The sequence below is a fragment of the Tachypleus tridentatus genome, chromosome 10 (genome assembly GCF_004210375.1).
Source record: "Tachypleus tridentatus isolate NWPU-2018 chromosome 10, ASM421037v1, whole genome shotgun sequence".
Lineage (NCBI taxonomy): Eukaryota > Metazoa > Arthropoda > Merostomata > Xiphosura > Limulidae > Tachypleus > Tachypleus tridentatus.
The window spans coordinates 163,828,403-163,843,677 of record NC_134834.1 but is presented as its reverse complement, the minus strand read 5'-3'; the positions used below and the strand labels follow the sequence as shown (position 1 = coordinate 163,843,677).

Below are 15,275 nucleotides of genomic sequence, written 5' to 3'. Positions count from 1 at the left end.
GGCAATCATTGAATTTGGTTTCTGCTTTTGAAACCATTATTATAGATACAACATTTAATTTTGCAAAGGCAAAAAACTAGCTACACTAAACATGAAACTGTGACAAATGTAATCTGTTTGGCAAAATTTGTTTTGAAAGTATGTGGCCCTTTAAATGATCACAATTTCATTAATGCTACTGGTGAAAAAATTAAACAGGTGTAAAGTATTCCATAAATGAATACAGTTGAGGGTATATTTTCACAAGAAATAATTATTTCATAAAATAAATCATATATTTACAGTATTTATTTTTGTCATTTATGATGATACATAAAAATTGTTTACATTTAAAATAAACATTTCTTATAATCTTTTTTTTTTTCTATCATAACCATATAATAAGCTCTGAGTTATAAGTTAAATTGCATATAACTTATTTTGGATCTTCTTGTTTTAATTAGCTTACTGAAAACAGCTCTTGTTCAAGGTTCAGTACTGGTGGAAATGGTTCTCTGAAAGCCATACAGTCTTCTTTAGCATCAGCCAGTCTTTCTTCACAACAACAGCCTACTAGAAGCAATAGCTCAGAAGTTTTTACATCCTCAGATAGTTCCAAAACACACAGCTGGTCTCAAGATAAATTTTCTACCTTTCTTACTAGTATGTCTCAACCTAATAGCCCATCCCGTGTTAGCTTTACTTCTTCAAACAGTGACCTACCTCTTTCTTTTCTGCCCACACTTCCTGATGTGGCTTCATCTGATTCCAGTAAGATAGCCGTTGTGGGTAATGGTGCTAATGTTGCATCCAATTTTCCCCCAACAACAACTGTTTTACCAACTTTAACCCTAGATTTACCTGTTACAAATAAAAATTGTAAATCCCCCCCTGATATTTCTACTGGAGGTCACCAGAGGGACCATCTAGGTCAGTTTTCAGACTTTTCCATTTGGAATTTTTTACATAAAACTCACCCAGGCATTTCTTCAACAACTGAAAGTTATGGAAACCAGTGCAGCTTTTCTAATACCTCAGAAACCTTTTTAACTCAAGTTACTGATGATATTTTAAAACTAGATCTTCATGACCCACAACAAATTCTGTCAGAGACAAAAAATGTTGGGAGCAGTAAAAGTTGCATAACATCTTCTCAGGGTATACTTACAAAAGCTGATAGAAAATACTGGAAGTAATGCATGCTTAGTTAGGTTTTCTAAGGTGCCTCACACACACAAATGACAGAAAATAAGGGGAGCAATACATAATATATCAATACTGAAAGCAGTGTGAGGTACCTCACAATGGATGAAAAGTTGTGCAAGTCTTGTATGTTCTCAGGGTATTCATAAAACTGACAGTGAATATTGAAAGTGATAAAAGACCCATTAAGTTTTTATGTGCCTTTAAAAAAGTGACAGAAAATAGTTGTAATAATGCAAGTCTTGTAAAGTCATCTCAGATGCATCACCAAAACATTTAGAAAATACTGGAGGTAATAAATATGCAAATCTCTACAGGTGTCTCATACATATTGAAAATAATATTGGAAAAAATGCAAATTCTGTAAGATCTTTTTTTTAGATGCCTAACAAAAGCTGATGGTAAATATTAGGATGATGCAAGCTGCAAGTGGTTTTCTCAGGATACTGACAAAAGGTACAGAAAATACTAGAAATAGTGTTAGTCCTGTAAACCCTTCTCAGGTGCCTTATAAAAAATTGCTTTTTTTGTGTTGTTGGTAGTTATTAAGATGTGTTATTACTTCTTATGTTGATGGTTAGACATATATTTTATATTCTGTACAAGTCTCAGAATTGTGTGAACAACATGGAAATTCTAGTTTTATCTTTTTTTAATTCAGAAAAGGTAGGCCAGAAGTAATAGTATTTTCTAGGAGTTGGTTCTTTATTTGGAGTTATTATTTGATTTGTGTTTTGAATTTATCAAAAAATACATAAATATGGTTTTTCACACTTTACAGATGTTTATGGAGAATATTTTGTTCTGTTTTTTTTTACGAGAAAAAGTAATAGCCATCAGAAAAAAATGTACAAAATATTTCAGACATTAATGCAGTGTCATCTTTTCCAAACTAACTCACAAAAAGCATTATGTTAGCAATGACCTAGATTTTACACAAAGGCAGAATTTTTGTAACTCAATATGAGAGCTTTAATTCTACTAACTTCTCCATTCTGTGTAAAATTATTAAAGGTGTATCAATATTATTTTGTAGGAATTGTTCAATATGCTGATATTTTAATGGTTATAGGATTGATTACCAGTTTTGTTACTAATATTTGAATTGCACTTAAACATTACATGTGGGTTACAAGTGTTAGTGTAAGATACAATCAAGCACACATACACATATTATGTGTAAGCAATCTTAACATTTAAACCCTAAAACAGTTAGCTTGTATTTAATAGACAGTAACATTTCAACTTACTTAGCACAAAGCAGGTTTCTATGATCATCATAAATATTAATAGTCTGTCCCTCTATGCATATGTGTATATATGTATATACACACACACACACATAACTCTCTCTTATGGATTCCCGAGTCATCATCATACTTTTCTACAACTCTCATGAAAGGTATTAACACAGATACTGCTATTGTATCAATAGATGTCATTTTCAACATTTCTGCTACAGTTTCCAGTACTTATATTGGAAATTGATTGCAGTATTGAAAGGGTTGAGTTCTGTTGTATTGGTTCATCCTGTACCAATCTGTTTTTTTCCATATTTAACCTCTTTTTATCATTTGGTTAATGGTAGGCTAAAATAAAATGTTTGACTAAAGTGTCCAACAGTTCTTTGTGACACAGCCAAGACATTAATCACTGTATGCTGTGAGTATACTCCTTCATGCCTGACCAACTGAAGTGTATCTACAAAGCATCCCAAGGTGGGCAGATGTACATCTTGTGTGGTTTTCATCATATTGCTTCCATTGTCAAGTAATACTACATGAACTCACTCCTTGCTAGTGGCCTAATTTGACAGAATGTTCTTAAGTTTTTTACACAGGTATTCACCAGTATGAGACTGTATGTGCATGCAATACAGCTGATATTCTACTACAATCTTTGGCAATCCAGTTGGCTGTTAAACTAATCAGAGATTTATGAGCCATGTTGTTGCTCCAAATATCTGTAGTAAGACTTATGTATAGTACATTTCAGTTAGTTTACTGTCAATATTTGTTTTAGTATTTGGTACAGTATTTTCAGAAAAATACTTATGAGTGTATTAAAGCCACTTGTACTAACATGACTTAAGGTGATATTTGTGATTTGTGGTACTATTTCAGTGTGTCCCTTGCAGGCAGTGTATCCTTTGTGGGAATTGAGCAAAAAGGTTTTTTTTTGTTTCTCCATAACTTAAGAATGGCCAGCTATCATGCAACCTAGAATATTACTTGATATATTTAACTTTGAAAAGTGAGCCAATGTGATAAGCCTTTATGTGTTTATGGCCTGTCAATAGAAAGAGTTTTTTACAAGTCAGAAGTTGGGTAGGACACGTGCTATTTAAGCTATAAGTGTTTTTGATACAGCATAGCAGAAATCTAATATGGAATAAGTTGCAGAAAGTGTTGTGGGCACTCAAAAATATATATATATATAAGTATTGGAGTATGTTAACAAAAAGACTGCTTAGCTAAATCTTTGCATTGCTCACCTAAAATTTTTCTTTGTCTTCCATCTATATTTGTCTTCATCTGAAACAGGACCTTGAGTTAAATAACCAAATACATTCCATTTAGTTTACTGTTGGTGCTTGTTTTAATATTTGGTACAACATTTTCAGAAAAATACTTATGACTTGGTATAACACACCTAGGCTCAAGTGTTTCAATGAGATGATTTAACCTTGTGTTGTTTCCAACTTAAAAGGGCTGGTAACCATTTGCAGTCATTTCATTCACAAACTGTTGAATAGGTAATGTGTGAGGATAGTTGATGCCCCATAATTTAACTTTACCTTCTGTTTCTATCATAGAAAGCTGTTAAATTCTGGCAGTTCTTTCTCATTTTCTCTCAGTTCCCTTAGCTGTTTTTTTCTTTTTAATATGGTCAGTAAGGTTGGTAGTATTAAAACTTTTAACAGAACTCCTGCTACAAGAAATATGATCTTTATAACTGTTACAAACACTAAACTTTTCACTGTCTTTACAAACAGTAAAATAATCCCATATAACTCTTTTTACTTGTAGCATTTTTACAAAAATGCCACACAATCAGTACATGTCATAATTTAATTTATTGATAAGCCAGTATGCTACTGATACCAGTATTAATAATGGTACACCTTTAAAAGTTGTACACAGCTATGGTTATGTCCAACATTTAATATTAAAGAAATAGAATGCATGTAAATTTCTGTTATTCACAAAGTGAACTCACACATTTCTACTTAAAATGTAACTAAAGTAATTGGTACAACTTTACTTTCTGAATTTATAAAATGTTTTACGTTAAATGGCAATTATGGCACCACCATCTTTTGACTTTGGTCAACATTTTGATGTTTTTCAAGTTTTTGATGGTTATTTTTAATCTTTGTTTTAATATTCCTGTTGTTATTTTTAAAGTTTCATATTTACAGTGTAATATGGCTGCATTTATTCAATAGAAGAAGCAACAAACCAAGGCTAATATTTCATTTTGTAAGAGATGGGTACAAGAATAATTTTCCATATTATACTTTGGATTTGTTTTTACAACTACATAGAGGGAGTATTACTTCATATCTACCCTAAAATGTGATATTAAAGCCTTATATTCTTGTTTTAAGCTATCAGATAAGTTGGTTAAGAGTCACCAAAAGTTATTGTATTTCTGTTATTATTTTGAAGTAAATGATGGAAAGGAAGTATCTGACACAACATGTTAAAATTGTGTGTTTTTAGCAGTTTATTTCTTGTGATGAAGATATATTTTCATCCTGTTAATTTGTTGTTGTTTTTTTTTACTTTATTTCTCTGTGCTGTAGAAAATAAAGATTTTGCAAGATGGAGAATTAAGGTGTAACTGTAATCTGTGTTGAACAAAACTTACTATCGTTTTGGAATTATTAAATATACATAGTTCAAATTTGTGATGCAGCCAAATATTTCTCAGCTTTTTTATTCAAAAAATTAGCATTTAAATCAGTGTCAAAAAGAGAAAGAAAGAAAAGTAGCTGTAGAAGCAAAGTATGAATGTAATTGTTTTTCTTCTTACATATATTTAATTCGTTGTTTGTTATTTCATAAGAGTACAATTTTTTGTCTTTTGTGAGGTTAAAACTTGGTGGAAATTTAATTCAGAGAGACATAACACAGTATTTGAGGCTGATTCATACACACACACTATAGATCTAATCTTGTATATAAAAGAAAAAACTGTTAACCCTCAGCAAGAAAGGATATGTGCTCACATATTTGTGGCCATTCTATTATTTATAGTTTGAATTAATCATGGTTATAACTATCATTCTGGTCATACGTGTTGAAGTGCTAAGTTTGAATTAGTTGTCAGGAAGGAACTAAAATTTTAAACTCTAGAAAAAATAATGATGAAGTCAGTTATATACTTAACAGTTATTGTATTATGCCCACAAAATTTGTGAATTTCATGCTCAGTTTTATTGTTTTTGACTTTATCATATCAACATGATTTGTTCATCAGCTAGTACTCTGTCATTTTATCAAATCTCTCATGAAATTTAAATACTTTTTTTAAAATGATCTAGTCATGATGAAAAAAATTAAATAATTGTGGTTTATGATTTGAACTCATACTGCTATGAAATAAATGAGTATGTTGTTTATAAATTAAAAATTAAAACAGTCTGGTAATCATACTTAGTGTATTTGTTGACAGTATAATAAAAATTAGTTTTATTTGTGTTTTTAAACATTATTTGGTTACCATTTTGTTCTATGTTGACACAAAGAAAAGTAGTAGGACATTATGTTATTAGCTTGACAAACAAAGACTGGACAGATTTTGTGTTTTATGCTGATAGACATATAAAATAAGATAAACATAATGTGTTGTGTTTGTAAACATTGTGTTTAATTCATGAAAGCTGTTTCTTAAGGTAATTGGTTTGAAAATTTTTAAAACTTGACTAAAGATCTTGTGAAACTATGTAGAATGGATAGCAACTGTCTGTAGAGGATGATGTTTCAAAAGTCTTCTGCCTTTCGAAACGTTGTTCTCTACACTTGTGTCTCCACAACAGACAGTTGCTGTCCATTCTACAAAGTTTCATCATGAATACTCTGCCTAAACAATCTATCAAAAATCGTATGGTTTTACCATTTGGTCAGTTGATCCAACAGTGTTGAGGAGATTATTACAATGTGTTGTCTGTGTTATGTAAATTTGGAGAAACATTTTAAAGTGATCAAATTTTCTTGAGAGAGGCTTTGAAAAGTCAAGAGAACTTGTAATAAACCACCAGAAGAATTTGTCCCTGTGATGAGTTAGCTTTAAGCTTCTCTGAGCTAAGGACAAAGGAATCATTTATATTGCCTTTTGTATATTAATATAAAGATATTTCTTGTGTAAGAAACTCTAATTGAAGAATGTATTTCATATACAGATGGTTTCAGTTTGTATTAATAAAACCACTTTTTATCTAAGGAGCAGATGGAGAGATCCTTCTGAGGCAAAGATCTAACTTATCGTGATGCGATTTATCAGTGGAATAGTTTATTACCTGAGTACATGAAGTTTGAGTTACTGGTAAACTGAGAAACATATAGGTTTGTATAATATGACAATAACTGCAAAATTTTAAATGTATGTTCTAATCTTCTAATATTAATGAATACTACATAAAACCACTTTATGAACTATGTTTAGCCTGTATTAAAAGCACCCATAGAGATGGAAAGTATGTTTTGTTTCATACTGTGTTTGAATTGTACTATACTATGTATTAGTCACTCCTAACAACATTCGTAAAATTTCATTAATAAAATTCAGGGATTTCTAAAACCAGTTTCAATACCTGTAGTGGGCACAGCACAGATAGCCAGTTGTGTAACTTTGTGCCTAACAACAAACAAAATAGAAATAGATAATGGTAACTACAACTATGTCCATTAGAACAGCTTCCAGTTCATATCTTAGTTGATAGGTTGAACTCACATTTTACGTTGAACGTGGCCAGAAGTGAGGTCAAGAAGCAACCAGTGGAAGCACAACTGCATTCATCATTTAAAGCAATATTATAACATTATTAAAAATTATTTCAGCTATCTTGAAGTTATATTGTTACTCTAGCTAACTTTTAAAATAAAACTAATAATCATAATCATCAAGTTGATAAGCTTTTTGTAAACACATCTGGATCTTAGATCAAGAGAAAAAGAAAACATGCTTTGTTTTATTGCTAATAAAACATTCTCAGTATATGGGCCTTGTCTTTTAATAATTGCATGTTTGTGCCAGAGTTCAAACATTAGAAAACACCATTTCGAATATTAAATCTTTTAAACAAAAATATGAAAATTTGTTACATATTTTACATTAATTATTAACAGGTTTTAAAATTTTCATAAAATTATTAAATGATCAATTTTAGAAAGTAACAACTATATTTAATTGCTAATCTATCTGATATCAATACAGTTAAATACATTACATGTGTCATTCTTTAAAACTTCTAAGTGAATACATCTAAAAAAATCTCCTCACATATTTCTTTTGAAACAAGTTTGATAAAAGTCTACAGAATATTTCTTGAAAAACTGTCTAATGGCTTTATACAGCTACAGAATACAAGACTGTAATGCTAACTTTCTAATGATAATCTAAATTTTTACCAACAGCAGTAACTGTTTAATTGACAAGTAATTGCAAATTAAATATACACAGCAGAGATATACGAGGTTTATAACAGAAAGCACTAAATTTAAATTACTGAATTTCTGTTAAATACACTTTTAAGATTTATTAGAGATGAGCCAATAGTAACAAAAAACGTTTAATGATTTAGCAAGGAAACAAATGTGCCAATCAGCATCAGAAATATCTTTAGTATTAGCTGAAATACTGGTTAATGCAAGGAGAAAACGTAGATGCTGTAAGGTGATATAGGGGATCAGATCTAAATGCTTATTCTCATTCTATGTCTTTCCCTGAAGCTAAGGAAGCCAGGTTTGTTGACAATTGGTCTCGCAGTTTACCATTTGTTAGTGGACACAGCCCATGAGGAAGATAAATGCTCCCAAAGGTGACATGGGAGAGTTATATATGTATGTTGCCTCTCGGTGTGGATTCCTGTACGTGGTGAGGGTTTTGTTCTTTCAGTTTACTTTCTCTGGGATCTAAACATCCACCCAACCTGTTTGCCATGCATGGTGACCCATGAAGGGGAGCAGAGGATATTGGTGCTTGAGGAGTCCAACCCTAACACACCACTTTGGCCTTGAAATCCTGTAGACAGGCAGTCTTGGGGTGACCCCTAGAGTCAATCAGTTGGTTCACTTGGGATAGGGTCAACCAAGTACAAATTTTGGTTGTTCTCAACAGGTATTGTGGACATTGTATCTGATGCTGGTGTTTGGGTATAGTGTTCACAAAACCCTGGCATTGATGCAGTGTCCTTGTTTGGCATTGTAGCTGTCCCCTCATAGGGCTTCATGATGGGTGGGATCAGTGGGCACCAAGAAATTCTTTTTTTTTATTATGGATCCTCCAAATGAAAACTTAAATAGTGAAAAAACAGCATAGTTAAACGATCACATCTTCAAGATTCTGAGCACCTATACCTCATTTTTTATACTACATTCTTTTTGAGACAAACCTGTAGGGCAAATGCCTCCCTTTTTCATTCAGAAGGGACAAGAGGGACTTGCTGGTTCTCTAAAGTCAGTCAAAAAGGTTCACTCTGGTGACATATTGGTGGAAACATCCACATCTCAACACAGTGAACTCCTCTTACATTCAAAGGTGATTGGGAATATACCTATTGAGGTCATGGCTCATGCTACTTTAAATTCATCACAAGGAGTTATTGTTGAGAGGGATTTGAAGAACATTCCTGAGTCAGAGATTCTCGCTGATTTCTCCACCCAAGGAGTTTCTGCACTGAGGCATATCTCCACTCATAAAGATGGAATTATGATGCCGTCTAATGTTCTCATTTTAACATTTACATCACTGCATCCACTTGCCACTATCAAGGCAGGTTATCTTAATTGCAAGGTACGGCCATACATTCCAAACCCTCTCAGATGTTTCCGGTGTCAGCAGTTCAGTCACTTAAAGACATCATGTTGTGGTTCCTTGACATGTGCTTGTTGCAGGGGCATGGACCATGATGCCCATGAGTATGAAACAGACCTTTATTGTGTCAAATTCAATGGCTCTCACCCATCCTACTTTCGTTCTTGCCCTAAATGGTTGGAAGAAAAAGAGGTGCAGCATTTGAAGACGATTCAAAACATTACTTACCCTGAGGCTTAAAAGCTGCTGTCTACCACTTCATCTCGGACATATGCTACTGCACTTCATTCCACTACTACAGGGGGAGTGCAGATAGATCTCTCTGTGCGTCCCAAAGAATTGTTCTCAAACCAAATGAAAAGTCGTTTGACCTCCATGGTTAAAAAAGTCGATAAATCAACATCAACACTCATCTCTGTTCCTAACATACATTCCAGCAGACCCCAAAACCCACTTCCTTGAGTTCTGGGTACAAGCATTTCCTCGGGTACATCTTTTTCTCTCACACCAAGATGTAAATCGATCATTCCTTCACGTCCTCAGTCGCTGGAATCCTCTTCTAATAACAAAGACCTGCCGAATAGATACAGGGCAGGTTCCATGAAGGTCAACAGACCTCCCTCAAATAAAAACAAAATAGAAAAAAGACGTGGTAGTAAACAGAAGAGCTCTCCACCCAATTCACTTACACAGAAAAAATGGCCACCTTGATACAATGGAATTGTCAAGGTTTACGTTCTAATCTGGATGGCATCAAAGCACTGATTGCTTCCTATCATCCTCTATGCCTTTCTTTACAGGAAACATTTCTGAAATCTGCTGATACAGTCACTTTTCGGCAGTTTTCTTTGTACAGAAATGACAGGCTGTGTGATGGACGAATACATGGAGGGGTGGCACTATTGGTTGATCAGCATTTGCCCACCCTATCTTTGCCATTCGACACTCCCTTGGAGGCTGTAGCCATCCGTGTTTCCTTGAGTAGTACCATTAGTATTTGTTCTCTCTACCTGTCACCTGAAGAGACCTATGATCAACCAGACCTTGGTGCTCTCTTTGAACAGTTGGTATCTCCCTTTTTAATCCTGGGGGACTTTAATAGACATAAACCCCTCTGGGGAAGTGCTGATGTTGATAGGAGAGGTTGCTCCATAGAGCATATGCTCTATGATCACAACCTTTCTCTTTTCAGTACTGGTTCTTCCACTTATTTTCACGCACCTAGTCAGTCCTACTGCTGTTGACCTCTCAATTAGCTCCCCTTGATTATTCTCCCATTTTTCTTGGAGGGTTGACAATAATTCACGAGGCAGTGATCATTTCCTATAATTTTGAGAGCGATTGGCTGTGGTCAATGCCAGCTGACCTGCGTACCCCTGTGGAAACTGGATCAAGCAAACTGGCTCTCTTTCACTGCTTTTGTATAATTTGATCCTGCCATTGTCTGTCAGCCATCAATAGATGATTATGTGGTAGCGGTAACTGACTATATTATATAGGCAGCTGTATAATATTATTCCTAAAACCTTTACACGTTTTCCATGATATTCTCGTCCGTGGTGAAATCCTGCCTGCCACATGGTGTGGAAGGCCCAAAACAGGCCTGGGATACTTTTCGTAGGTATCTCACACTCTCGCACCGCATTGCTTTCCAGCAGGCCCTTGCACATGCTCGATGGATAAGACATCAAAGCCAGAAGGAATCTTGGATTAAGTTCACAACCAGCATATCTTCTACCACCAGTTTCAAAGTCATATGGGACAAGATTCAAAAGGGCGGTTGGCAGTATAATTCCGTCCCCTGTCGATCTTGCTCTCTGATGGCCAGGAAGTAGCTGATACCCAGAGCATCGCTGATACTTTAGGTGAAAGCTTTTGCCAGTTATCTAGCACTTCTGCTTCTTCCTCCACCTTCTTAGCCATCAACAGAGATGCCAACCATTACGATTTGAGCGTAATACGATTTTGGTGTATACATTACGACTATACGCTCATACAGACAAATATTACGACTTGTTGCAACTCCCAAATTATTATATATTATATAGGCCTATACAATAAAGTGATAAATTGTTCCCTCAGGGCTTGGAAGGGGTGAAAAGAAAATTTCTAGTAAGATGCAAATAAATTTTGATAATAAATAAAAGACATAGTCCAAATGGCTACTTGCGATAATCATATTTGTGCTTGAAATAATAAAAAAATATTTGTATTTCCGACATCTACCAATAGTTTGAGTGCGATGCTTCTCCATACTGGGTACGTGGGAGAATACATAGTTACGTCATCAGTGCTTGTCAGCCAATCATCGCTCGCGAAGATGGGTATTTCTCGTTTTCTAAGCGGCATAAAAACACCAATTCGATCATTCACAAGATGGAAAAAAGAGGCCTCGTTCACCAGATTGTTTTGTTACTGGCAAATCTAGAAGGACTAAAACTGTGAATCAAAAATTTAGGAAAGAGTATAGTGCAAAATATCCGGTCATTGCATCAAAAGTCAGTGACAGTCATGCATTTTGTACAGTTTGTCACATCGATTTTTCTGTGACGCATGGCGGGATAAACAATTGTTCCAGACGTACAAAATCGGAATCTCACCAACAAAAGGCTGAGGCAAAGACAAAAACGATGCAGATAACGATATTTATGAGTACGAATTAAGAATATGAAATCATAAATGCAGAAGTGATGTTCACGCAATTCGTCATTGCTCATAATTTACCCCTAGCTGTAGCCGATCATGCAAGACATCTGTTCAGAAAAATGTTCCCAGACTCTGGCATAGTGAAAAAATACTCTGAACTAAATAAAAGACAATTTCAATAGATTTTTTAAATGTATTTATTAAATACACAAAACACTCATAAATGATCAATCTATAGCAGTAATAAATAATAATAGTTATAATAATAATATAATAATAAACAGCTTAAAGACATTAGTCAGGCCTAGTAGCTGCAAATGATAGAGGGCTCTGTCTACAATCATAACGCTCAGTCATTTGAAATAGTTGGCATCTCTGCATCAAGACTCAGGCAGAGCAAACACCTCTGTCCTTTCGAGCTGATTGTGTCTATGACTATAATTGTCCCTCTACACTGGTGGAACTCAACTTGGCCCTTCATTGGTCTGGCAGTACATTGGTCATATCTGATGATTTACAATAGGAATTGCTGCGCCTCTATATCCTGCTTCTCTTGCTATTCTTCTGATTGTTTTTAACTGGATCTGGCAGGAGAAAGTTCTCCCTAATGCATGATGCTGGGCTATTGTCCTACCTTTTTCTAAGGCTGGGAAGGATCCTAAGATTCCTTCAGACTACCATCCAATTGCTTTGACGAGCTGTCTCTGTAAGACCTTAGAGAGGATGGCTAATGCTCGTCTTGTTTGGTTCCTCGAATCAAACATCCTCCTCTCGCCCACCCAGTGTGGGTTCTGATGACAGCACTCTACCAAGGACCACATGATTCGACTTGAAACGTCAATCAGATGACAACATCTTGCATCAATATTCTTTGACAATGAGAAGGCTTATGGTACAACATGGAGGTATGCCATTTTGCGAGACCTCCATTTATATGGTTTACGTGGCCATTTACCCATTTTTATTAACAACTTTTTAATGGGCAATTCCAAGTTTGTGTAGCTTTGACACTTTCCTGTTCCTTTCTGTAAAGATCGGAAAGAGAAAGTTGTTCTAACTAGACTACGCATTGGTCACAGTTTTTTTAACTCATTGTTTTCTTTTATCTGGAACTGATGCACCAATGTGTTGTCTGTGTGACACTCAGGTCACAATAAATCACATTTTACTGTCTTGCCGTCGTTACGACTTTCAACGATGGTACCATTTTGAACATGTTTTGTCCCAAAGTTTATCTGTAACGTTGGACAGTGTAATTGGTGATGGTGACGCTGTTCACCTTAGAAATATTTTTAGTTTTTTAAAGGCCATTAATTTGTTTAATGCTATTTAAGTTTTTAACTTATACATTACACCTTTTTTAGTGTGATTCCCTTTTAAGAATCAAAGTCCATCTAGTTCTACTTGAAATTATACAAATAACTCGAAACCAGGACTGGAAAGACCAACTTCAGGTGTCTAACGCTGATGTTTGAACTACCCATTAGTTATCCTGGCTAGTTATAATAATTAAAATTTGCTACAAGTCTTAAAACTTCCATTACTTTATTTTCTGGAAACGGCTGTAACGTCAAGTTACTCGAAACTAGGACCAGAAAGGCCAACTTCAGGTGATTAACATTTGTCATCCTGGCGAGTTATGATAACTACAGTTTTGCTGCAGAAAGTTCTTTACAACTTGTATTACTGCAGTTTTTCTCTTATCACTGTAGATTAGATGTAAAAATTGGATTTAATGCTATTTATGTTTTTCATTCACAAATTAAACTTTTTTGTTTAACTTAATTTCCTTTTATTAATTTTAATAATTTTACTTTAATTTTAACTTTTTACCAGATGTTTGGGGCAGATAGCCTTGTTGCTTTGCGTCATAAAACGCCAAACCAACCAACCAATCAATAAGTGTGTTGATTCCATATGTCACTTTGGGATATCTAATAATACATGCTTGGTGTGGTGAAAATCGGTTTAGTAGTTTGCAAGTCATATACAGACACGTGTATACTTTTGTCAAATAATGGTTTAAGATTAGCATGATTGAATGCTGTATGCACAGTATAAGTTCCATATGTTTGATGAAAAAAAGATTAGGAAATAGATTATATAGAGGGTTAAGTAAAATTAATTTTTTGATTAATATACACTTTTTTAAACAACTACATTTGGTCAAAAATGAGAAATTTCTCCATCATATTTTAAGACGTGAAACTTCAACTGACTAATCTTTGGTTTGATTTTTTATCCCACTAATGTTTACTGTTTACTCGATGTCTTTGGGGCAGAGAAGCGATGGGGTAAGTATAAAACCCACATTTTCATTTCATCTAAGTCTTCTCCAGGAGATCCCACAGTGAATTTGTTTATAAGAGAGACAGTCCAAAATGGATTCCCCTGGAGTGTATTTACTGTAACAAACCAATGCATTTAGTTTATACAATGTAAAGCTTCTGCAGTCTGTCACCCTCAAGGAGAGAGAACACTGTATGTTAGTTTAACTACTGAGCTCAAAATGGATTATCCTCTTCAAAAACAACCTGGTGATACTTTTATAATTACTTGATCTATTATTTTACACTAAGCCTGAATGCAGGTTATTCCCATTAGAGGAAAAGGAATAGCAATCTTACTCGATTTAATTTTGTATCAAAAACATGTTTACCTAGATTAAAATTTTCTTAGTTCACATTCACTTCTCTTGTGCCCAAAAGTAGCTTTAAGGTGAAATATAAGGCAAAACATCTTGAACAAAGAAAAACATAATTTGATTATTAGCAGTTGGTAAAGTCACTGTATTATTCTCGATCCATTTCTTTGAGAAACACAGAATTCGAATTCATAATTGGAATTCAAGAAGAATAATCATGCTGCATCAAGGTTGCAACTCTATTTATAAGGCTACACAGATCTCAGGAATACACGAAAAACAAACACACTGTACTGAGGTAAAGACTGAAGTTGTAAGGCTGCATAGAAATCAAAGTTTACAATCAGGAATACATGAAGAACAAACACACTGGATGTGTGGAAAACCTTTACCATGGATCTTTGAGTATTACAGGTCTTTGCATCAGGATTAATTATTCAGTTCACATCTTTACTGCCATTATCCTCCCAACCTGTAGTGTTTCTGCCTCTTGTAGGTACTTGATGTTCAAGATAGCAGCAGAGAAAGCCGTACTAGTTTTTCCAGGGCTCTATTCCCTTCTGTTTGCTGTTTCGAAGACGACAGGAGATTGGTATCTGATCATTGATCTTTCTTGTCTACATCAATTCTCAGATACTTTGAAATTCATGATGGAGTCATTACTCTCTCTGCATTGGCATTTTTACTAGGACTGTGGATGACAAAGCTCGATTTTGCTCACGCCTGTCTGCACTTTTCCCTATCAGAACCATTCCGCCACTAT

The 15,275-nt window shown here is 34.5% G+C and overlaps 1 protein-coding gene across 13 annotated transcripts in view; it reads left to right on the top strand.

Moving 5' to 3' along the window:
• LOC143230825 (carboxyl-terminal PDZ ligand of neuronal nitric oxide synthase protein-like) overlaps positions 1 to 7,405 on the top strand; it is a 44,863-nt gene extending 37,458 nt beyond the window's left edge. For 10 of the 13 annotated variants that reach the window (XM_076465026.1, XM_076465032.1, XM_076465034.1 and 7 more), the window contains one exon: positions 444 to 7,405. In XM_076465026.1, coding sequence (XP_076321141.1) covers positions 444 to 1,175 — 732 coding nt within the window. In that variant the 3' untranslated portion in view covers positions 1,176 to 7,405. The remainder of the gene's footprint in view (positions 1 to 443) is intronic. The other 3 variants (XR_013016640.1, XR_013016639.1, XM_076465036.1) reach the window with 3 other exon arrangements.
• Positions 7,406 to 15,275: the final 7,870 nt, after the last annotated feature.